Raw genomic sequence first — 26,860 nt, forward strand, 5'->3', positions numbered from 1 at the left:
TTTTTCTTCTGTTTATTCCTTGACCTAGTTTAATCTCTTTTAAACACACTTCTCTCTCGGTCCCCTTTTGTTTCACTGTTAAGTCTAATTTATTATTACAGTAAACTCTGTGTATGTGATTTTTTTTACCTTCCTTTGCCTGGTTCAGATAAGCAAGGTTCAGGAGATGCCCATTCCTCCCACTCCTTCCTGAGTATTTTCATAGTTTTCTTATACTACTCAATTAGGAGAAATAGTAAATTCTGCATCCTGATTCTTTATTTATATACCAGTGTATTATTTTCCTCTTCTTTTTCTTTTCCTATTAATATTATCAAAGCAGAACAAAATCATTGTAAAAGACATTGTTCTTCTTAACTCTTGTCCCTCATTAGAATATAAACATTTGGTCATCATTTTTGTTGTTGTTCATTTAGTACAGAACTAACCAAGAAGTCAAATTCAACTCTTTGTGTCCCTGTTTGGAGTTGTCTTGGCAAAGCCTTGCTATTTCCTTCTCCAGCTCATTTTACAGATGAGGAAACAGAAAGAAATAGGGCCAAGAGACTTGCCCAGGGTTATATAGCAAGTAAGTCTTAGGCCATATTTGAATTAAGATCTCCCTGTCTTAATAGGTCCAGTGCCCTATAACCTAATTATCCACATCATCTTTTGTCCCTTGCCCTTACTATTGCACAAATGTGTGTGCCTTTCTAAGTTTTTCTTCATATCCCCTGATTGACCAGAGCAAGAGAAAAGAAGTCTTTGCACAAATTAGAAAATTTCCAGTTTTCTTAAGTGAAGTCTCTTTAAAAGAAAACAAAAAATTTTCCAACTTGAGCTGAGCTTTCCCCCTCATCTAATCAATTAGATGGCAAGAAAGGAAGCATGCTAATCATTTGTGAAGATATTGGGAGTATGTATATGAGCAGAGTGTCTCTAAAGGTTACTGAAAGAATAATTTTAAAAAAAACAATGCTTCAGATTTTCTGTGACTCCACATCCCTCGCTTTACAGAGATCCACTGAGTCCCACTGAGCTGTTATGTCCAAAAAGTCATCTGGAAGACTTGTCTGAAACTGTACCCAGAGCTTTTTTTTTTTTTTTGAAAGTGCTATCATTCCAAGTACAAAGTGATAAGAGTTATTAGTGTGGAAGTCCTCAAAGCTAATTAGTTCTGAGAGTTAGAACAAGGACATCTAGAACTGCTCCAGCTAAACTGTAAGCAGGAAAATCATGAGCTGACTTGTACCTTAAAGGAACTTTGGAAAGCTTTACAAAGATGTATAACATTGAGGGCATAATTCTTTTAGGGATTTTTCTCCAATATATTTCATTATACAAGAGGTGCCTAAGCTGGGAACATAGCAAAAAGATCCAAGAGGACAGAAGCTCAGTTCAGATATTCTCCAACTTGCACCTGGAAAGTTAGAGCCTGGCCTCAGCTTGAAAGCCAAAGTGAATAAACAGACTGGAAGAATGAACAAAGAAAAAAGATTTCACCATAAAGAGACATTATGGTGAAGGAAAGCTCAATAGTAAAGAAGAGAATGATTCTAAAAGATCTGTAAGCAAAACTTCAAAAGAAAATGCAGCTTGGACACAAACTGAAAGAGAATTTTTGAAAGATAAAGCGAGAGTTAAATAATTTTAAAAATCATGTGAGTTAAAAAATGGGAAAAATTAGAATTATGGAAAAAAGATATGAAAAAAGAATTTTCAGGTTGGAAGAAGGGGATTAAAAAAAAGAACTACTCCAAAATTAGAATTGGCCAAGTGGAAGAAAATGACTTCATGAAACATCAGAAGTATTAAAACAAAGCTAAGCGATTGAAAAAAATAGAAAAAAGTGAAGTAATATATAGGGAAAAACAACTGACCTGGCAAACAGATGGAGGAGAGACAGTTTAATCTTTCTGAAAGCCATGCCCAACAAATTCCAAATACTAAATAAATAAATCATATAAGAATTCAATAAAGCATAAAAAGAAAATTTCTTAGGCCTTTAATAAGTTTTTCCTGATTAAAAAGTATATCATCATCAGTGACAGAAGAAATCTAATTAGACTCTGGGGTTGATTCTGTTATGATTTGATGATTTAAATAGAAGAATTAGAAGGATATGAAAGAGAAATATAAAGCAAGAGTAGGGGGAAGGAAAGGAAAAGTAAGGAAAACTATTTCACATAAATGTGGTACACAAATAGATGACTATATAAGCAAGAGGGAAGAAGGAGGAAACTGGTGATATGAATTGGTAAGGAGGAAAAATATATAAATACATTTCAGGCAACATGGTAACAGGAGGGAAAGGGGCTAAAGGATAAAGAAGGAATTGCAGAGATTAATCAGAAGCAAAATAAATTCTTTAATAAGGAATAGGAAAAAAGAAAAGGAAAATTACTGAGAATCCAATGGGAAATATATAATTAAAAATCATAACTATGAATGAACTGGGATGATCTCACCCATAATAATAATAGAAAAGGACAGCAGAGTGAATTAAAAAGACACCATAATCCAATAACATTTTAAAAAAAGAAACAGAAAGAAATACACAGAGTTAAAATGAGGATTTGGAGCTATTATGATACATCAACAATCTATTATGTTTCAGCAAAAATAAAAAAGACAGAGTAACAATCATATCAGAAAAAACAACACTAAAAAAATCCAATTAAAAGACATCAACAGGAAACTATTTTTCTAAGAAGTACAAAGAATTAATAGAAATTCTAGATACGTAGGCACCAAATGGCATAGCATCTATATTCTTAAGAGATATGTTAAATTACAGCAATATTGTATAATGATCAACAGTAAACAACTTAGCTACTCTCAGCAATACAAAGATCCAAGATAATTCTGAAGGCCTTATGATAGAAAATAGTATCCATCTTGAGAGAAAGAACTGATGGAGTATGAAAGCACATCAAAGCACATTGCTTTTCATTTTATTTTGTTTGTGATTTTTAAAAATATGTGTCTTCCTTTACAACATGACCAATATGGAAATATGTTTTCTGTAATATCACATGTAGAACCCATGTTAAATTGCTTACCATTTCAGGGAGGGAGAAGAAGAGAGAGGGAGAGAATTTGGGACTCAAAATTTTAGAAAACTAATGTTAGAAACTGTTTTTACATAAAATTGGGAAAAATAAATATGAAAATATAAGAGAAGATAAATTAGTTACAGGGAGAAAGAGATTATAAAATTATACTAGCAGAGGACCTCAATTTATCCCCCTTATTGATAAATCTTATAAAAAAATAAAAAATAAAGGATTTTTCTAGGATTTTAGAAAAATATGGATATGATCAAGCTCTGAAGAATATTGAATGAGAATAAAACAAGGAGAATGGCACCTTCACAAAAATTGATCACATAATAAGGCAAAAAAAATGCTTAAAAATTTAGAAAAGTAATTTAATGAATCTTTTAGTTACCACAATACAATGAAAATTACAGTAAGTGGCCTTCGAAGCAAAGATTAAAAATTAATTGTAAAGTAACTCAATTTTAAAGAATAAGTGAATCAAAAAACAAATCAAAGAAAAAATCAATAATTTCACCAAAGATAGTGACAAACAATGAAACAATATGTCCAAAATTTTGAGATGCTGTCAAAGCAATACTTGGGGGAGGAATTTATATCTCTAAACACTTTCATCGAAGAAAGGGAAAAAGAGTAGATCAGTGAATAAGGCATACAAAAACTTAAAACCCTAGAAAACCAACAAATTAATAATTCCTAATTAAATGCCAAAATAGATATTCTCAAAATCAGAGGAAAGATGAATAAAACTGAAGGCCTAAAACCCACTGAATTAATAAATAAAACTAGGAGCTGTTAAAAAAATAAGCAAGGCTTTAATTAACTTAATTAAGAAAAAGATCAAATTACCAGTATCAAAAATGAAAAAGGTGAATCACAACAATGAAGAAAAAGAAAGATTATGAAGAGCTGCTTTATCTAATGTTTTATGCAAAAATGTGTGGTTTATTTAAAAAACTGTTTACTTAAATGAAATTGAGGAATATTTATAAACATCTATGTTGCTCATATGAACAAAATAGAAAATAGAATAATTAAACAATCCTATGTTTGAAAAAATATTGAAAAAGTTATAAATGAATTCCTAAAAGAAAAAACAGCTAGGACTAAAAGGATTTACAAGAGAATTCTTTCAAAAAGAACAATTTCAGTACTACATAAACAGCTTGAAAGAGTAAGAAAGAAGGGGCTTCATCAAATTCTTCTATGACACAAATATGCTCTTGATAACTAAACATGGAGAGTCAAAACAGAGAAAGGAAACTATGGATCAATATTCTTTTTTTTTTACTTTTTTTTAAAACCCTTAACTTCTCTGTATTGGCTCCTTGGTGGAAGAGTGGTAAGGGTAGGCAATGGGGGTCAAGTGACCCCCAGGGTCACACAGCTGGGAAGTGTCTGAGGCCAGATTTGACCTAGGACCTCCCATCTCTATGGATCAATATTCTTAGTGACTATTGACATAAAAATATTTAATAAAATATTAGCCAGGAGACTACAACATATCACAAAGATTATACATGAAATTATATATGAATTTCCTAGATATACCATTAATTCACAGCTAGCTCATTATTAGGAAAGTTAGGAAGATAATTGGCCGTATTCCTAATAAGCACAACAAAAGTCATACGTTTACACCAATAGATGTAGAAAAAGGTTTCAACAAAATAGCATTCCTTTTAAAAACATTAGAGAATGAGGGGCAGCTGGGTAGCTCAGTGGATTGAGAGTCAGTCCTGAGACTGGAGATCCTAGGTTCAAAGCCAGCCTTAGACACTTCCCAGCTGTGTGACCCTGGGCAAGTCACTTGATCCCCCATTGCCCACCCTTACCACTCTTCCACCTATGAGCCAATAAACAGAAGTTAAGGTTTAAAAAAAAAAACAACATTAGAGAGCATAGAAACAAATGAAGCTTTCCTTAATATGGTAAGTTGTACCTATTTAAAACCAAGACACATTATTATTTGTAATGGGGATGTCACAAGACTTTCTAATAAGATCAGGAGTAAAGCAAGGATATTCATTATCTCCATTATTATTAAATATAGTGGTAGTAAGGTTAGCTATAACAATAAGAAAAGAAAAAGAAATTTAGTGAATTCAAATATGGGCAAAGAAGATAAAATTGCCACTTTTGCAGATGATATAATGGTTTATTTAGAAAATTCTAGGTCAACAAAAATTAATTGAAATAGTTAATTTCAGCAAAGTTGTAAGATATATATACATATATATATACATATATATATAATCCCTATAAATCACCATCATTTCTATATAATACCAAGAAAATCCAACAGGAAGTGTTAAAAAGAGATATTCTGTTTCAAATAACTATAGATAGTATAAAATACTTAAGATTCTACCTACTTATATACATGGGAATTATGTAAACATAATCACAAAATACTCTTTACACAGAAATGGACCTAAATAATGGGAGAAGTATTAATTGATCATTGCTAGGCTGAACCAATATGATAGAAATGACAATACTACCTAAATGAAAATTTACTCATCCAGAACCATTCCAATCTAATTATCAAAGAATTACTTTATAGAGCTAGAAAAAACAAGCCAAATTCATTTGACAGTACAAAATATCAGGAATATCAAGAGGATTAATTTTTAAAAGTAGGAAGTAAAGGATCCCCAGAGTAACCAGATCTGAAATCATGCTACAAAGCTGTAATTATCATAACAGTTTAGCACTGGATAAGAAATAAAGAGGTTGATAAATGGAATAGATACACAATATACAGAAGGAAATGAGAACAATAGCTTAGTGTTTTATGACCTCCCCAAAGGCCAGCTATTAGAAGAAGAATTTACCATCCAACAAAAACTGATTGGATCATATCTGTCAGACATAAGGAATAGACCAACTTTTTTTTTCAGCACATATCAAGACAAGTGCCAAATGGCTACATAAATGGACACATAAAGGGTGACATAAACAGTAGAGGAGCATGGAAGAAATTAATTGTTAGATCTATGGATAGGGAAAACATTCATGGCCAAATAAGAGATAGATTCACAGAAGGCATAATGTACAATTTTGATGGCACAAAGCTTGAAGATTATTCCTGGCAGGACTCTGACCTCAAGATGAATGAGAATGAAGAGGAGTCAAGTTACCATCATCATTTTTCTTTAATCCTTACCTTCTGTCTTAGAACCAATACTGTGTATTGGTTCCAAGACAGAAGAGTGGCAAAGGCTAGGCAATGGGGATTAAGTGACTTGCCCGGGTCACAAAGCTAGGAAGTGTCTGAGACCAGATTGAACCCTAGACCTCCTCTCTCTAGTCCTGGCTCTCAATCCACTGAGCCACCTAGCTGGCCCTATGCAAAGCCTTTCTGATGAAGTTGCATCTCCTTACTGCAGGGGGCCATCAAAATCCACCCTGTCAAACTGGAGGAGCTCCAGGTGAACTGGAAAGACCTCCAGGAACTGATGCAGAGTGAAAGGAGCAGAGCCAGAAGAACACTGTACACAGAGACTGATATACTGTGGCAAAATCGAATGTAATGGACTTCTGTACCAGCAGCAATGCAATGACACAAGACAGCTCTGAGGGATTTATGGTAAAGATGCTACCCACATTCAGAGGAAGGACTGCAGGAGAGGAAACATAGAAGATAAACAATTGCTTGAACGCATGGGTTGGGGTGGACATGATTGGGGATGTGGACTCAAAACTACCACACCAATCCAACTATCAACAATTTGGAAATAGGTCTTGATTGATGACACATGTTACAACCAGTGGAAATGCACGTCGGCCATGGGTGGGGGGAGAGCGGGGGGGGGGTGTGAAAGGGAAAGTAGGGGCATGAAGCATGTAAACATGTTAAAAATGAATATTAAAAAATGTTTTAAAAAAATCCACCCTGTCTGACATGGTCACAAGGGGGACCTCGATGAAGTGCATGGCAGCCTCAGGAAGGATGGAAACCCCTCACTCAGTTTCTCCTGTGTGGCTCTTCTCTTACTAACACTCCTTATTATTGGAATTATTGTGATCAATATCCCTACTTAGCCCCAGGGAAAATCAGAAGAACAGTAAAGACTGTTACTAGAACCCTCACAGGCCCTCTACAGACTCTTAGGAAATTCCCACCTTTACATGTATTAATATAGAAATTCCCTAGAAGTCACTTTACAACAAACCAGCAAATAGTGAGTTAATGTTAAAGATTTGAAAACTGTAACTTAGATCTCTTACTCCCATACACAGGTGCCTGCAAAAACAGGCCAGAACAGTCTCCAACTTCTCCCCCCACCCCCCGCTGTCCCTGATTCGGTATGGTATGTTAACAAAGAAGAACAATGGATGATAAATGGAAAAATTGTCTCCCATGAAAAGGCCTGTACATTCCCACCACTGCAGCCCAAGAGATACGTCAAACAAACCTTGAAAAATATTGAAAGTTAGTGGGGAATGAAAAGTTGTAACAAAGTTAATGTATGACTTAATACATTGTCTCTAAGATGTATGATGAGAATGGATGAGAATGGATTTCCATGTCAACATTATGTGTGATCTCAAAGCGTATAAGAAAGTGTATGAAAATAAACCCTACTTAAGGCAGAGCAGAGCAGTATTCATGATGCCTGCCTGAAGTTCAGACTGCCTCTCATTCGTCTGAATGGGCCGATGCTGTCCCACCACCAAGATTTCCTGGACCTGTGGGAGTTAGACTCCCGCACCTTACTACCCATAATCTTCCTAAGTCAAATCCCTTTTACTACATGCAACAAGATGAGGGAGAAGCAGGTGATGTTAGAGAACTGGAAGACTGCTCCGCTCATGTCCATACAATTAGTTTCTCCATGCCCATTTGTACATACTGGCAAAGACTTAAATGTTACACAGTCACCACTAAGGGAGAAGGAAACTAGTATTTATTATGTTCCAGGTACTACATCAGAGAACTTTAACAAATATTATCTTTTTTTATCCTCATAACAACCTTGTGCTATTATTATCCTCATTTTACAGATGAGGAAACTGAGGCTGACAGAGGTAAAATGATTTGTTGGTATTGATTTAACATAGGTTAAATGTCTTGCCTGGAATTACACAGCTAGTAAATGTCCGAGTCCAAATTTGAACTGATGTGTCTTCTTAATTCCACACCTAGTGCTCTATCTACTACACTCATCTATTCAATTTTACTCTCCTAAACCCTGCTCTAATAGCTTACCTCCTATTGAGAATGATATTTAAAATACTAGAAAATGAGACACTTAGTGGGGCTGTTAAATAGGGATTTAACTTTCACTAGGACTACACTGAATGAACAGCTTCCTCAAGATCAGTACCTTCTGGTAAGCCAGACTAGGAGTTGAGCTTATTTGGTTGGTGGTCATCTTCTGGGAAGTGTTTTAGTATCTGCAGGGTCCATATGGTGCAATAGGCACCAACTGAGGAATCCAGACACTCATGAATGTCCGAGATAGTCATGGATGCTCAATCATTTGTATTCCAGGAAAGAAACACAAAGCAAAAAGACAGAAAGAGTCCACGGTCAGACTTTTCTATGAAACATTACTACAGATTCTATTTGGAAGCAGCTACAAGAAATTCTTCTCGGCTGGAGAAGTAATTTTTCTCAGGAAATCTCAGAGAGAGTTTCATGCCACACATTCTTTGAGTATATCAGAACAAGGTGAGATTTCTAGAACATTTCACACCATGTGATTTACTTGTTGATCTTTTCAATAGCATTTTGTGTAACTCTTATTTGTATATTTATATGTTAGCCAAATTCTAGGGGACATTTCTCTTTCATTTTGATAACATACAAGATTCGCCCAATTGTTTTGATCTGCTTTTTACTAGTTTGATAGATTAAGCAAAATGAGCCTTCCTTCCTTCTTTCCTTCCTTCCTTCCTTCCCTTCCTTTCCCTCTTCCCTCTCCTTCTTCCATCTCTTTCATATATTGCCTTTACTTTCTTTTCTTCTTTTATTTCATTCTCTTCCCTCTGCATTTCCTTCTCTTCCCTTCCTCTATCATTTTCTTCCTACCTCTCTCCACCTTGAATTTTTCTGTAGGATACTAAAAACCTATTCCCCTGTAAGAAAAATATAACTCCCTGAATATTTGTAAAAAAGAATTGGAGTTTCTCCCAGATCTACTTCACATATGCTACTTAGGGAGTTGGTTTTACATCTGACTTTATTATTCATGCAAAAGGTGGTACCACAGGCAAGACTGAAAACCATTATGGCTTTAGATTCTTAAGATTTGAGATATTTGCTTGCCTTTTCCCATGCCCAGTAATAAACAATTTAAACAACTGTGCTTTCTTCTCATGGTTTAATCTTTTTGGCTTTCCCACAGTGTGATATGGTGCATGGGTATTGGGAATCTCTCAAATGCACTTTCAGGTTTTGATTGGCTAAATTACCACATGAAAAGTTAGGGGGAAAATTAGGCTGGTAAAAGAGGCAAAGACTTCATCCCTTAGGTTTAGTTTGTTTCAACAATCACTACTCCTCAACACAAACTTTGAGTTTGAATAAAGGAACCTCTCCAAAACCAGTGTGGTTATTAGATTTAGAGTAAGTCACCATTATGCAGAACATAGTCTAGTGTTCAGAGTTTGAAAATTGGGAAGTATATAGAATGCTCACTTTAAACCCTAGTAAGGTTTATGACAGAGGCACATAAATTCCTGGACCAAGAAGAAGAGTAGAAAGAACACAGTAAGCCTTAGGGCATTAGCTAGGTGGGAAAACCCCAGTTTTTTATTTTAAAAATTTGAAATTTGGGCTGAGGAAGCTCTTGCTGGGGAGATAAGAGGATTTAGAACCAAAGATCTAAGAGAATGAAAAAAAAAAAAAAAAAGAAAGAGGGCCAAGAGGGAAGCTTTTTGACTATTTCTTGGCAGGCATTTCTGCCTTTTACAAAAATGGCATGAAAAAAGGGATGAATTTTGTAGTTTTGATTTAAGCTGAAAGAGCCCTGCAGCACCCACTCTTTTCTTGAAGAACTAGCTAAGGATTTCAGCTGAGTGAGAAGATGAAGTCAGTAGAGTGCCCAGAAGAGGAGTTTCTGGCAGAAGCTATGTGCCCCATGGAGCAGCATCAAACCAAAGTGGTGAGTCCAGCAAAGCTTCAGCCAAAGAGCACAGGGCAGTGAACCAATCTCAAGCAGCTAACAGAAGCCATTTTTAGCAACATTTTTTTTTCAGGAACTATTAGACCATATGGAAGCAGGTCCTGTGTGAATAAGGAAATATCACTGAAGACAAACAGCAACCTTATAGTACCATCAGAGGGAGGAACTGCTGCTCTTCAATGAATGTGCTGCCATTCCTTGCTTGTTCTTTGGTCACATTTATTGCCTATATTTGTGCCTCTCATGTATTTGCCCTGAAGATATGTTCTCCACATATGTGCCTCGATATATACCCTGCCATCTATTTCTCCTTTATGTGCCAACCATTAGTATAGATGCTGTGTACATCCTAAGGTTGAAACTATTTTACAAGCGTTATTTTTCAATAGTTTTCAATTGTGTCCAACTCTTCATGACCCCATTTGGGGTTGTCTTGACAAAGATATTGGAGTTGTTTGTCATTTCCTCTCCAACTCATTTTACAGATGAAGAAACTGAGGCAATCAGCGTCAAGTGACTTGCCCAGGGTCACACAGCTGGCAAGTATCTGGGGTCAGATTTCAACTCAGGAAGATGAGTCTTCCTCATCCAAGACAGGCACTCTTTATCCACTGTGCCACCAGAAGCCCATTTTACAACTAGGAAGCCTTTAAAAGTAGGGGCTATCTTACTTTGTATTCCCAGAGATTAGCATGGTGTTTGACATGTAGTAAGGACTTAATAAATAATGCTTTTTTGTTAAAAAAAAAAAAAGATAAAAAACCCTGTGGGAGCTGTAGGCATGTAGGTAGTATGTAGGTATTGGTATCTTATTGGCTAAAGCAAAGTGAATTTTACTTGTGAGCTTTTTCTTCCAGCTTCATATTATTTAATGATGAGGTTTGGTGTTTCTTAGACCCACCCCTAGGATGTAGACTGCACTCCCTAGATTCTTCCAAAAACAAACTTTACATGTTATTAGGAGGAATTATGGACCCATTATAGAGTGACAGGTTAAAGAAGCCGTGAAAGAGAGGTTTTAAAAATGTATACAAAGTTGATTGAAGTTGTAATAGTCAAGTACAATCAGCTTTTCTACCAACTCTACTCTATGTGTATGTCCACTTTTCTCCCTAAATACTAAGTGAATTGCTGGAAGAGTGTGACCAACATTTACATGTGAATTGTGATGTATTTTATTGATTATTTATTTGCTTTAATGTATGAATATTTGTGATATTTCTTTTGATTTGTAGTTAAGTAAATAGCTATTTTTAAGATGAAAAAGTGACATTATTGCAAGTAGCTAGTTGTATAAATATCACTGACCATGTGGGTGTGTTACATGGTAAAGTGGTTGGTTGAATAAATAGAAATGCCTTGGAGGAGGACAAGACCTAGAGTGTAGGGGGAGTGCATTAACCCCTTTGCAGGGTAGGACTCAAAGATAATTTGAGTGTGATGGGGAGTGGGAGTGGTGGGGATGGTCTTTCTTTTAGGTTCTAAATTTGTTATAGTGAGAAAGGTTGGCATGACCAAGAAACTCAACTGGTATCCAATTTTGAAGATAAAAATTGCAATGGTGAAAAGAGAAAATACTTATTATTAATACTTAACTGGGCATAATTCATCTTTAAATCAATGCCTATGACTTAATCATTATTTGAATATACTTTATAATGGTAATTTGGATGGAACTTTACCTCTCCCTGGAATATTCATCTCTAGCAAATAGAAGGTAAAGGCAAGAGTTAATCATCAAACATTTATTAAGAGTATATTGCAGGGGGGGCATCTGGGTAGCTCAGTGGATTGAGAGCCAGGCCTAGAGACGGGAGGTCCTAGGTTCAAATCCAGCCTCAGCCACTTCCCAGCTGTGTGACCCTGGGCAAGTCACTTGACCCCCATTGCCTACCCTTACCACTCTTCCACCTATAAGTCAATACACAGAAGTTAAGGATTTAAAAAATTAAAAAAAAAAAGACTATATTGCAGGGGGGGAGGGGGCAACTGGGTAGCTCAGTGGATTGAGAGCCAGGCTTAGAGATGGAAGGTCCTGGGATCAAATTTGGCCTCAGAAACTTCCTAGCTGTGTGACCCTGAGCAAGTCACTTAACCCCCTTTGTCTAGCCCTTATCACTCTTCTGCCTTAGAACCAATACACAGTATTGATTGTAAGGTAGAAGGTAAGTGTTTTTTAAAAAAGTATATGGGGCAGTGATAAGTGCTAAGTGGATAGAGATCCAGGGCTAAAGATTGGAGGGTTTAAATCTGTCCTCAGACATTTCCTAGCTATGTGATCCTGGGCAAATCACTTCAATCCCAATAGCCTAGCCCTTACTGCTCCTTTGCCTTTGAACCAATTCTAAGGCAGAAGCAGGTAAGAGTTTAAAAAAAAGTTTACTTTGTGCTAGACACTGTGTTAAGTCTGTGGATATAAAGATGGGGCAAAAAGAAAAGTTTCTTGTGCTCAAGGAGCTTATATTCTGTTTGGGGAGAAATCTGAGAGGGGAAGACATTAGCAATGGCAAGGGGGATTTCAGGAAAGGTCTCATTGCAGAAAACAGAGGTAACCCAGGCTTCTTTGGGCATGCCCAGTTTGCCTAACATAGTGGAGACCTTGAGTAGCTTTTGGAATATGTGCAGAATGCCACCATGTGGGTGGGTAGCCTCCTTGGATTGGTTGTTTGCATTTTAAAAATCGTCCCTACTGAGATGAACATTCTCTTTTTGACACTCTTTCTCAAGCTCTCCTTCCTGATGGTAATTTGCTGCTTATAGCATGGATGACATAAACTAAATTGATAAAGAAGGGAAGTACCTTCATTCCTTTGTTCTTTTTTTCTTGGCTCAGAGAAATAAACCTGAGGAGGTGTTTGTTTCTGTTTTGTGTTGTTTGTCCTTCTCAGTTTCAGGTGTCAGGAGAGATAGGATCTGGAAGTTCCAAGACTTTGGAGCCAGGATTTCAAGTAGAATTTTGTAGCTATCCCAGAATGGAAGCCTGAGAAGCCAAGGTGTTGGGACTCAAGTCTGAGGATATTTTTGGCCTTGGAACTGGAACTGTGCTTTATAGGAAACAAGCTAACTGATATTATCCCTTATCCCTTATCTTTCCCTAGAGACTGAGAAGATGTGAAGTGGGGGAGTAGAGTAGATTATGCTTCCCATGTTTTGAGAGAATAAGTCTATATATTTGTGATGTTTATACCTTTGGAAATAAATATTATCGTATGAAAGCTAAATGGATTACACAGCATAATAGTGTAACACAGATAGACCATCTTGGCTGCTACCACTTGACTTTTGTCCCCATCAATGGTATTTACTAAGTGTAAGGGATGATTCGCTGTACCCTAGTTCCATTAACTACAAATAAATTAACACGATATACAGAAACAAATGACTGCAGTAGACTAATGTTTGATAAATACAAAGATTCCAGTTATTTAGGCAAGAATTCACTATTCAATAAAAACTGTTAGAAAATTGCAAAGCAATCTGGCAGAAACTAATTATAGACCAACATTCTGCACCATATGACAAGACCGGCTCCAAATGGATTCATGCTTTAGGCAGAAGAGCAATATTATAAACAAATTAGGGAAAGTGGAAAAAAAACCACCTGTCAGATCTATGGATAGGGAAAGAATTTATGACCAAACAAAAGCTAGAGAGCTCTACAGGATATAAAATGGATAATTTAGATTAAACAAAATTGAAAAGTTTTTGAATAAACAAAACCAATGCAACTGAAATTAGAAATAGGAAATGTGGGGGGGGGGAGATTTGCAGCAGGTTCTTCTGATAAAGGTCTCTCTTAAGTATATAGAGATCTGATTCAAAGTTATAAGAATGAACCATTACTCAATTGAAAAATAGTCAATAGATATGAATAGACAATTTTCAGAGGAAGAAATCCAAGAGATCAATAGTCATCTGATAGAATTTTCTAAATCATTAGTAATTAGAGAAATGCACATTAACATACCTCTGAAGTACCACCTCATATCCATCAGATGGGTAAAGTTGATTAAAAAAAGTAATATGATAAATGCTGGAGGGGCTGTAGGTAAACAATGCACTTTTAGTGTAGCTGTGAAATAGTCCAGCCATTCTGGAAAACAATTTGGAACAATGCCCTTACTACCACTAGATCTATACAACAAAGAGATCAGAGAAAGAAGAAATAGACCCAGCTCTTTTTGTCCTGGCAAAGATTTAGAAACTGAGGGAGTGCCTATCAATTGAGGGGCAGCAGAATAAGTTATTATATATTAATGTCATGGACTACTACTGTGTTATAGGAAATGATGAAGTTAATGGTTTCAGAGAAATCAGAAAAGACTTGTATGATCTGATGCAAGGTGAAGAAAGCAGAACCTGAACAATATACACTATATTTATTTCTAGATATAGACATGATTTTAGATATATATAGATAGACATATTTGGACATGATTAATTTGTTTTTATGTTTCTTAGTATTCATATCTGTTTTTCTTATTTCTTAGTTATTAATAATAGGCTTTGTTTTTCTTGCTTTCTCATTAGTTTAAAGGTAAGTTGGGAGGGAGGGAATTTAGACTTGAAAATAAAATTGAAATTAAAAAAATTAATTGAATATTTTTCCTCTTGAAATTTTTTCTTTGGAATCACTCCCTAGTCAACTTAGTCTCTGGTCTCCCCCTCCCTTTTTGTGTAGTTGTTTCCTTGATTCTTGTTCTTTTATTCTATGGCTGGAATGAATCATCTACTTTTTGCAGGGTTGGGGAAGGGAACAGTGAGTTTGCTGTGAAATGTCTCTGTGCAAACCTGAGGTTCCCTAACTTAGGGGCACCCCAGGCAGAAGTAAGCCCTATCCATTCCCTCCTTTCTGTGTACCATTTCTTGCTTGTTGCATTGGGGTAAGGGACAGGCAGAGAGTGAAGAGTCCTTCAAGGACAGGAATCTCTAAACTACTCTATTGTAAGAAATGATGAGCACATGGATTTTAGAAAAACCTGGAAAGACTTGCATGAAATAATGAAGAGTGAAATGAGCAGAACAAAAGGAACATTGCACTGAAAAGAAACTACAATATTGTTTGAAGAGTAACTGTAAATGGCTAAGTTATTCTGAGTAATATAAATATTCAAATCAATGCCAAGGGACCTGTGAAGGAAGATGGTCTCCACCTGCAGAAAAAGAACTGTTATATGAAAATATGTACTGTATGGTTTCACATATATATCTGTGTCAAATGTTAACCTTCTATAGTGCTGTGTTAGGAAGGAGGGAGGAAGGCAGGAAGGGAGATAGATAGCTCAGAACCCAAAATGTAACAAAAAAATAAAATAAAGATTGAATCCCTGTCAGTAGGAGGAAGCTGGTAGGGTGCTGAGTGAGATCTTTAGTTAATATTAATTCCTAAGGCTTTTACCTTTATAGTTCTCTTACTTTTTTATACTATGAATTCAGCTATAATTGCTCTATTTTAATAATTCCTCTTTTGGAGAAATTTGAGAGTCAGTAGATATAAAAAATGTCTAGCTTGCCATCTTGTTGGTCACATGACTCAGAAAGTTACAAATGAATGTATTTAAAGAAACTGTAGATCTGAAAAAAAGGAAATAGATAAAGAAACCAACATCAACCAAGACCGTAACTATTTTCTAATGAACTTTAAAGTGTCAATCTTTTAAAAAAAAAACCTTTAAATAAATAAACAAAATAAAACTTTAAAGATCAATCACAAAAAGAGTAGGTTGAAAGAACCTAAAAATTACCTCAAAAAGTAAATACTTCCTTTCCCTATCACATGGAAGCCAAAGGCAATCAGAATATTAAAAGCATTTATAAAATACAAAATAGGACAATAGAGGACACTTGAAGGACCATTATAAGTAGAAAGACAAGCTTTATTCTATTTCTTATAATGCATTACCTGTCACAACCTATAGCCATTTAAAAGCATTCTCTTGATAAACAATTGCTGATTTTTAAAAAGGAAAAATCCAGTTCCCTACTCTGTAAGTCCATCAACAGCAGTGTAAAAGAATCTGTAGACCTCTAGGTCTAAAGCATTTCTTGACCTTGAGCTGGCACAGGTGGTGTCTGATAGAAAAATAGTTGCTTCCTTCATCCTTTAAGCAAAAGAAATGAGACAGCCAGGACTCATGCAGATATTTAACAAGTGAAAATATTTTTTTGTTTGTTTTGCCCCATAAGTAGATGAAAGAAAAGCTCTTGTATGGGGGTAGAAATGGCAATAGCAAAAGAAGTAATTATTTGTGTAGCCAGAAGACATTCATTTCATATGCTCATTAATGCATGTGGTAATTACTGCATATGTGTGCACCATAGATACATTTGTCCATTAGTTATACATAATTTGGCTGTTTTCTTGCATTTATTATTAATGAATATTCTGTTATTATGTAGCTCTATATGTTACTATTATATTTATTTTAGACATTTATTGCTATCTATAGGCATATGCTGCGATTACATATTGCACATAATATACATATAATTTAGACTTGTGGTCATTAGAGAGCTATCTAGAATGTGGAACTATAGTAGAAACAAAAAATTAAAAAGATACCATAGTTGATTTTCTGGAGACAGCATATGTTTAACTGGAGAGAGGATATCTCCTTTAGAGAATAATAATTAACAACAATAATAAATAGCATTATGTAGTGATTTAATGTTTACAAACAACTTCAAAAATCTTTTCTTATTTTATCATTACAAATAATCCTAGGATGTAAATGCTATGATTACTCCTATTTTATAAGTGAGGAAACTAAAGCAGAAAGAGTTGAAATGACTTTTCCAGGTTTTTTTGTTGAGTCATTTTCACTTACAAATGACTCTTTGTGGCCTCACTTGGTTTTTTCTTGGCAGAGATACTGGAGTGATTAGCATTTCCTTCTCCAGCTCCTTTTACAGATGAGGAAACTGAGGCAAACAGAGTTAAGTGACTTGCCCAAGGATGCACAGAAGATGAGTCTTCTTGACTCCGAGCCTGGCATTCTATTCACAATGCCACATACTTGCCGCCCCCTTTCCTGGGTTACCCAGCTAGTGAATGTTTGAGGTTGAATTTGAACTCATCTTATCTTCTTGACTCAAAGACTAGCTTTCTATCTGAGTTGCTAAAAAAAAAATTACTTTTGGTCTCATCTATTTGTATCTGTTCCCTGCATATCATAGATACTAGATCCTTATCAGATATATTTAATGCAAACATTTTTCCCCCTGCCACTTCTTTTCTTATCCTACTTACAGTAATTTTGTCCATGTAATTGAATTGTCCTTTTTTATGGTGAAGAAGTCTTCCCTTAATCACATTTGTTAAAGGTTTCTGTCCTGGTTATCTTCTAGAATATTTTTTATTGTATGATTTTTTTGTGGTTAGGTCATATATCTATTTTGAGCTTGTTGTGGAATATGGTGTAAATTATTGCTCAGACTAATTTTTGCCAAACTCCTTTCCAGTTTCTCAGCAATTCTTGTCAAAATAACTTGTATTCTTGGGTTTATTTAACATGAGGTTATTGAGTTTAAGTGTCTCTGATTCTCCATTATAAATATATTTTTCTTTTCAATTTTTAGTCAGCAATAAGTATCAAAGAGATTTGAGAATGTATCTGTCTCTTTTCTTTGTTCTCTGTGAGGGATATACTGGGAAACATATGTGACATAAAAGCAAAAGATGATAATACAAAATTTAAAAAATAAAATAATTATAATGCTATCTATTATCATTTTATGGGTCTGGGAATGTCAATCAATTAATAAATAAGAATTTAATACATGCCTGCTATGTACTGTACATTATTCAAGGAGCTTGGGATACAAGACAAAAATGAAACTGTCTCTACTCTCAAAGAGCTCACCTCCTATCAGAGAAAATAGTGTGAATATATGTTAACATACTTATGTATATACAGAATACATACATATGTATTTATGGGGAAGGGCACTAGTGATTGGCAGGGCAAAAAAGGCACCAGGTAAAACGTACTGATGGAGCTGAGTCTTGAAGGAAGTAAAGGACTCTATGATATAGCATTAAAGAGAGAGATCATAGAAGATGGTTAGTGCAAAGCATAGACAGGAAAGAGAATCTAATGTGTGAAGAATAGCAAGAAAGACATTTTGGCTAGATAGTAGGGCATGGGAAGAAAAATGATAACTAATGAGGCCAGAAAGGAACATTGTTTGTGTAGGACTTTAAAAGGAATTTATATTTTGCTTTAGAGGCAGTAGAGAGCTATTAGAGTTTTTTTTGTTTGTTTTTAAAAACCCTTTCTGTCTTAGAACCAATATTGTGTATTGGTTCCAAGGCAGACGAGCAGAAAGGGCTAGGCGATGACAGTTAAGTGACTTGTCCAGTGCCACACAGCTAGGAAGTGTCTGAGGCCAGATCTGAACCCAGGACTTCCCATCCCTATGCCTGGCTCTCAATCCACTGAATTACCTAGTCTGTTGAATATTGGAGTGATAAGAGAGAGAAACCGTCCTCATTTTAAAAAGGAGAAAACTCAGGTTTGGAAAGAATGTGATGCTCCCATGTTTAAAACTGTATAGGTAAGAAGAGAACCAAATCAATCCTACCAGAATGATTCTATCTATCAGAAAAAAATTTTTTAAAGAAAATTTTTATATTGGGGAGTTTCCAACAGTTTGATTTTAACCAACTGGTCATTCGTGAATCCATCTCATGGTCCACAACTTTCGCCATGCTGGGAACTGAGGGCTTTTGTATGCCCTTGTGCCATAGGATATGGATGTCAAAGTTTTCAGATCTCTGTAGATTAGGAGGAGTTATGATCAGAAAGTTGCTGATATGCCTCTCTTATTCTTTAGGGTCAGCAAACATTTCTAAAAGGAAGGGTGTCCATGAAATAGTCAAATGAACAGTGTTCTGGGTACCTAATTCTGTCCCTTCCATTGTCTATTGTTTGACTTTGAGCATGTCCTTCTCTTCCATTACTAATTTGCAAACTGGAACAGCAGAATTCCCTTGCTAAGGTCTCTTCCAACTCAGACTTCCAACAGTCAGTCTTTTTTCTAACCTTCTGGGTCCCCAAGCCAACATAGAATTTCTCTATGGTATTCTTTCTTTCTTTCTTTCTTTCTTTTTTTTTTTTTTAAACTCTTACCTTCCGTCTTAGAATCAATATCGTATATTGGTTCCAAGGCAAAAGAGTGGTAAGGGCTAGGCAATGAGGGTCAAGTGACTTGCCCAGGGTCACACAGCTAGGAAGTGTCTGAGGCTAGATTTGAAGCCAGGACCTCCCCTCTCTGGGTCTGACTCTCATTCCACTGAGCCACCTAGCTGCTTCCTATGGCATTATTTCTTGTTATCTCCTGAACTTCTGAAGTTCCCTCTGGATCTTCTCATTCAAGAATCAGAAACATTTTGTCTTCTTATGGAAGGCTGAGGAGCCCTGTAACAGAGGGTGAGGACTTAGGCACAATTGTAGAATAGCAGACCTCAGAGATGATCTGAGCCAACCTAAGTAGGGATGTTTCTGTATAGCATGTATTAAGTATGAAGTGAAATCAGGAACCTGTAATATTTTTGAAGATGATGAAGAAAATGAAAATATGATTATCCTATTAATTTTCATAGCCTCTGCTTCCTCTTAAGTGCTCCTTAGTATAGTATGTGGTAAAACATACAAGTAAAGCTAGGTGAAGCACTGGATAGAGTTCTGGACCTGGAATCAGGAAGACTCATCTTTCTGAGTTCAAATCTGGCCTCAGATACTTACTAGCTGCATGACCCTGGCCAAGTCACTTCAACCCTCTTTGCCTCAGTTTCTTCATCTGTAAAATGAGCTGCAGAAGGTAATTGCAAACCATGGCAGTATCTTTCTCAAGAACATTCCCAAATGGGCTCATAAAGAGTCAAACTTGACTGAAACAACATATACAAAATGAATCCTCTACAATGCATTTGACAAATGATGTCCCAGCCTCTGTTTGAAGATCGTTGGTGAAGAGGAAATTTCTTTGTAGAGAGCTCTCATGATTAGGATGGCTTTCCTAATATCAAATCTTAATCTGCTTCTTTGCCATGTTCATTTCTTTGGTCCTTTGTTCTGTCCTTTGGGACCAAACAGAACTGAGACTGTTTCTTCTGTGGGACAAATACTTGATAGAAGTCAGCATATGCCTTTTTTCCAGGCTAAACATTCCTAGTTCTTCATCTGATCTTTATATGACATGATCTTGAGGCTCCTCTCTAAGCTGGTTGCCCTCCACTGGAAATTCTATGGCTTATTAATATTAATGTTATATCACTTACAGTCTTATAGGACTGGTAAGGCCAGGAAACATTTACTTACATCCTCTTTGTTTTTCCATTTTTATGAGAAACAGAGCAAAATATAAAGGAATAACCCCCTTTTCCTTTAATTAATTATTAACATTTTCAATGTGCCTCTAAGATTTTATAGTGTAATCAAGAAATATGACCACTACTTATAGTATTGGGAGACTGTAAACAAGGGAGGGTGGACAAGAAAAGACAGCCTTTCATATATAAATGGAAGTAGGAGCCCTAGGTAATGATACAGATTCTTCCACTTAGTATGGGACCTTAGGCAAATCGTTGTTTCTCTCTGATGCTCTTATCTCTCTTAAAAAGTGGGATAGCAACACTAGCATTATAAACCTGACATCGTTTTTATGAGGATAAAAAGATGTAATGGGATTGAAAGTATTTTGTGAACTGAAAAGTGCTATACAAATGAAAGTTATTATAATAACAGACTAGTGTGATGGCAGTGGATTTGACTAAGGATCAAAAGATCTGGGTTCAAAACCTGACTTGTCATTTACTACTGAAAGTTTTGAGAGTTCCCTCCTCCCCCATAGCATTTAGAGATTGAACACACTAATTTTTTCATATGAGGAAGGAAACAAAGTATGGATAATGGGACTGGTCCAAAGTAAACAGCCTAAGTAGAGAGCCAGGGTCTGAACCCTGACTATAGATTCAGTTTTTCAACTAGACCTTTTATATCTTTTCATTTTGTGATCTTAGGAAAACCATTTAATCTTTCGATGGCCCCAGTTTCCTAATTTGTAAAATGATAGGATTGAAGTAGGTTGGAGTAGGTGATCTCTAAAACCAGGATTTTAAATGGTAGACTAGCTCAGAAAGTAAGGCTTACAAGGGATCTCACCTTAGTTTGACTTATTCCAGGCAGGAAGGTCTGGATGACTTTAGCTCTATCTTCCTCATTTGCAAGAAAGGAAACCTGGAGCATTAGTCTTAGGGAACGTTTATTGTCTAGCTTAACATGATAACAGTTCCTTTAGTCATTTATTTAAAAATTAGAAAGGCAAACCACTCTGATCAGATGCAATTTAATCAGACATTCGTGGAGCTTAGCAGGATATTAATTTTATTCATTGCTTGGAGAAGGGAAGACTGCTTCAAATGATATGAGAAGAGGTGAGTGTGTGGGGGGAGAGGGGCTGGAGGAGAGGGACACCTCACTATTTGCTTTGATTTTAGCTTTATCTCAACAGAGAGCAGGGCACTCATATTTTCCGGAGTGATCCAAGCCATAGAGTTTTGATAGAGCATCATGTTCCCCCCCCTCCCCCATCCCAGTTAACCACTTTCGATGCTTTTGTATTAGTGAGGATTTGGCAGCTGTATTCCATTCTTCGCAAAAAACCCACCTAAAAATTTGCCCTGGGTATAATTTTACCAAGTATTTTTCTCCTCAAGAAAATGTTAAAGGTACTTCTATTCTGCTCGACCTTAAACACAATTTGGGGGTGGGAGGAGGGCATTCCCTGCCAATCAGAATGAAACAAAGGAATTCATAAATGCTTGTTCAGCTAGAGTTCATTTTCAGATAGGGAGAGGTCAATTCTTGCTCCCCTTCCTAAGTGAACGTGAAGGGTACATGTTCAAGAATGGGGGAGGGGAATGGAATAAAAAACTAGAATAATATATTGACATGGATACTTGGAATTTGGCAAAGCAGAAATGGTGGAATATCACTAATAATTTGTAAAGAGAAATTATTTCAGAGATTACCTACCCTACAGACAGGGATGGAACAGTCCTTTCCATTTCCAACTGTCCGGGTCTATAATCCGCCAAGGCACCTCCTGTTAACTGTATTTGAAATAATACTTGCTTCTTGAGGCTGACTAAGGATGCAGCATGGCTCAGATATTGAAATACATGAATGTACTAAATCCTGTGTATGTAACACGTGTATGTTTTTGTGCTATGGCTTGCTTTACCTGAATGTTAATTTAAAATTAATTCCACTAATGATAACAACCCATTAATTTTTTTAAAGGGGGGAGGTTAAGAAACACAAAAAAAATTGCTCCTTGTCTCCATAATCTTTGTTCTCAAGGAATACATCATATTTTCATCAGCACTTAACAGTCTCCTTCGTGAAGGATGAAAACTGGAAAAAGACCTCTCTCTTTCTCTCTCCACATGCTAAAGTTGGCACAGAAGTGAAAACATTGGCACTATACAGAAGCCCGGGGAGGAGTCCAAGAAAACAATTATCCTAGGCATTTTCACGCTGACCCTGGAGTTCATGCAGCATGAAGACCTTGCTATTCTTTTCCAAGAAGAATCACTTCCCTCTTGGAAACCCAAGGGAGGCACAGAGTGGCAGGTCCCCTTCCATCCAATGTATTGGGCCATCTGCCATCGCGGCCGTTCAAACCCTAAGAGGCACCCCTAATCGGTAAGCAGCAGATGCAATATACAGCGCTCAGAAAGCTAAGACACAGAAAATATGGAAGAGGGAATATACATTCCCAAAGAGCTTTCTGCCAAAAAGACAAGGACAGAGAAGTAAGGGTACCTTTTGAATTCTTCCATCAATATCCAAATAAATTGCCTTGGGCCGGTAAGTTGAAAAGCCAGATCCCATCTTCTGCTGAGCAGCTACTTTTTACTGTACTTTCCAAATGCCCCAGCAGTCTAAAACGGAGGGAGGGAGAGAGTGGGAGGGAGAAAGGAAAGGGGGGTTGGGGAAGATTAACCAACCAGAGCGGAGCCACCACAGCCAGATTTCTTAGTGTTTCTGCTGTATATAATAGCGGGTTCAGTGCTTATGGCCCCTACTCAATCAAGCCCGTATTTTGACACTCCTCTTTTCTCCTCCCCCTCTTCCTTTCCCTTCTCCTCTCCACTCCCCTTTCCTCCCCTCCCCTTTCCATCTACTTTATTGGGGACTGTGGGAAAGGGAACTTTAGGCACAGAGAGAGGGTAACCGGGACTACAGTGTTTTCCGGAGAGAGATCCGTGTTTCTTCTAGTGCAAGAATGTGGAAAGATTGAAAAGTGATGAGATTCAACTTAATGGGCCATTTGTTAACAATAAGATGAGGATTCCGGAGGACCCAGTGGAATAGGAAGGCCAAGGAGAACATGGGCTATGGAAGGGGTAAGGGGCAGAGGATTTTCCTTGCAGTAAATATTCTGATAAGAGAGGAGTAGCTGACAATCTGAGTCTGACCACCATAGCAGATTCTAGGCTCAGTTATCACAGGACCCTAGAAGGTAAGCAGCCCTTGTTAATTGTATTAACTCCTCTGCTATGGAGATCAAACTGTCAGCTATTACTCTTATCAGAATATTTACTGCAAGGAAAATCCTCTGCCCTCCTATTCCGTGCCCAGGTCTCCCAAGATTCTGGTCTTGATTCTAATGGAAGAATAAGGTAGTCATGAGGTCTCTTAAGATTAGGCTGAACTCATGCACTTGTACCCATTCTGGATCATGGGCCTAAGACAACTGAGGAGGAACCACACTTAGGAAAGAAATACCCTTTATGTGGCATAAATCTTCAGATCTTGATATTTGACTCCTTGACAGCACTAGCTCCCTCCAGTAGTTTTATTGTCCCCAGGAGTTCCCTTCAAAGCCAGCACTTTTTTGTTCCCTTTGTCTGGAGTCTGAACCCTGAGACAGCTTTCAGTGATTCCACAGTGACTATTAAACAAATTTCAAACTCCTTAGTCTTACTCTCAAAGTTCTTCATTCTTTGACCCCAAACCACTTTTCTACCTTAATCCTTTATTATTCCCTCCAATTCGAGGGCATAACCTTCCGTTCTAGGCAAACTTGGCTATTCATTATTCATCATCTGTGACTTTAACAGCTTTGAATAATTCCTTTCACCTGAAATGGCCTCTTCCACCTATATCCATTTGTCAAATTCCTATATATCTCTAAAGGTCCACTGCTTCCTTGCAACCTTCCTTCTCCTGGCTATACTTTGCCCCAGAACAGTGTACCTTCATTCACATTATTCCCCAATTAGAACATAAGGTCCTTGAGGGCAAGGCTTCTTTTTTTCTGCTTGTATTTGTACTCCCAGCACTTAGCACAGTGCCTGGCACCTAGTAAGCACTAAATCTTTCTTTCTTTCCTTTTTTTTAAACCCTTACCAATACATATTGGCTCCAAGGCAGAAGAGTGGTAAGGGTAGGCAATAGGGGTTAAGTGACTTGCCCAGAGTCACGCAGCTGGGAAGTGTCTGAGGTCAAATTTGAACCTAGGACCTCCCGGCTCTAGGTCTGGCTCTCAATCCACTGAGCTACCCAGCTGCCCCCATGCACTAAATCTTTCCGATACCCTAGACCAGGGGTCAGCAACCTTTTTGGCCGTGAGAGCCATAAACGCCACATTTTTAAAAATGTAATTTCGTGAGAGCCATACAGTGCTCACAGTATGCGCTCCTGTAACAGCACCTGAAAGAAATTGACTTTATGGCTCCTGCAGAAAGAGCCATATCTGGCCCTTAAAAGAGCCAGATATGGCTCGAGAGCCATACGTTGCTGACCCCTGCTCTAGACTGAAGTAATCTCTCTCCTTTGAATTCTGGTACCTAGTATGCACTTTCTTCTCTGTAATTCTACTTTGTATGAATGTGTATAAATGACTTAACTTCCCAATTAGGGTGTAAGCTCATTGCTTTATTAGGTCAGGAGTGACCTAAGTCCCCTAACTTATCAGAACCTCAATTTCATCATCTTTGAAATGGTGTATCCATCAGAAAAAAGTTTTTAGAATAGTAACTCCTGTCCCAAAGCCCAGTTAGCATGTTATTCTTTTCCTTTTGGTGGAGTAAAGGTCCTACCCTAAATAAAGGGAGTCTTCCCGTGAAGCTGGAAGCCAGCAAATCTCTCTTTAGAATCACTAAGGTATTTCTGGCTTCCAGCTTCAAGGGAGAGAAGATGGGAAGGGCAAACACCACTTCAGGTTGTTGAAGGAAAAGACCCTGGGAAAAACATGAGAGAAACCAGAAGCCTCCATCATGCCCCTGTTCCCTAGCTTACTACTTTAAAGATTTCAAGGAGTTTCCTCTTGAGTGGGATCAAGGACACTTTATCTTGGTTAAATTGAGTTATCTCAGTGGGAATGCTCATTCACTCTGTATTCTCCAGTTATATTCCATATAAACCTTCTCTAATTTATCTTTTGCTTCAATTTGGATAATTGTTTTTGCTGTTCTATTCTCTATGTATGCTCATTTGTGGAATTGGCATTAGGTGAGATAGGCATCAAGCCTTGAATATGAGTGTGAGGTCTTCCTTCTCCTCAAATGTCAAAGCAATCAAAAATTAGATGGAAATGAACCACATCCTCTTGATGAATAATATTTAAGGGAGCAATAGATATACTTCTGGCCTGCTTGGTATCTCCTCTCTCTTGGGAGAGCAGAGTGGCATCCAGCCCCAGGTTCCTGCTTCACCTACTGGCAGGAATGAAAGTCTTCCTGGGAGAAGGATGGGAGGTGAGGCTAGAGATAGATGTCTATTTTGCCTCCTTTTGAGCCACTTCACTTCCCCATTCTCATTCTGCAACATGTGAGGGCTCTCTCCACAGTGATATTATTTTTACAAGTTATTGTTGGATTTGGTGGTTAGATTTTTCCCCCCCAAAAAATACTTTCTATCCTGTGTTAATTCAGTATTATTTTTTCCCTCTGGGTCAGCCCTTTGTGCTTCAAATGTGTGCTAAGTGACTACACCTTTAACCTCCAACTACCTCAGCTGTTATTGGATGGGCAATAAAGGCCTGCAGATCAAGAATTATGAGGCTAATTATTCAGATCCTGAAGGCTTTAAATGAGTTTAAATAGCAATTGTTTTATACTACCTTCTTGGTAAGAAACTTGATGGATCCTTCCCCTTGCCTACTAATATTTTTGTTATGATTAATCATAAGGTCATATTCTTTTGTTTCAATTCTTACCTAGCCTTTAGTGATTAAATGGACTTTGCCACCAACCTGCAAACTGAGGCCTGGGAAATGTCCTCTATTTAGAAAGTTTTTGACATATTTTCCTCCACTGGCCAGGCTTATTTCAGAAGTGAGATTTTGCCTATTTTGGAAAACACCTGTTTACATTAAAAAAGATTTCCTTCTCTTCATGAGAAGAAGAATTTTTTTAAGAGCCACAATTTTATTTCTTCTTGCTTATATCCTGGAGTAGTTTTTTAATTTAATTTTTATTTGCTTATATTGTTTTTTCTTTTGCAGTTGAAAAGCATTAGACGTCTTCTGATAATAGGAATAGACCTAGACTTTGTCAACATGAATTGCTGGATGACTCAGTTTAACCTTACTTTTGAGAAACCCCAGTAGTAAGCACATCTATTTTTATTTGAATGTTAAGCATGTTTTTTTTTGTTTTGGAGGCTTCTTTAT

General features: G+C 36.9%; 1 protein-coding gene across 1 annotated transcript in view; it reads right to left on the bottom strand.

Moving 5' to 3' along the window:
- The window catches only part of PDE9A (phosphodiesterase 9A), a 243,660-nt gene extending 220,587 nt beyond the window's left edge, over positions 1 to 23,073 (bottom strand). The window contains 1 exon segment of the mRNA XM_044669233.1: positions 23,005 to 23,073. Coding sequence (XP_044525168.1) covers positions 23,005 to 23,073 — 69 coding nt within the window.
- Positions 23,074 to 26,860: the final 3,787 nt, after the last annotated feature.

Source organism: Gracilinanus agilis, chromosome 3 (assembly GCF_016433145.1).
Source record: "Gracilinanus agilis isolate LMUSP501 chromosome 3, AgileGrace, whole genome shotgun sequence".
NCBI lineage: Eukaryota > Metazoa > Chordata > Mammalia > Didelphimorphia > Didelphidae > Gracilinanus > Gracilinanus agilis.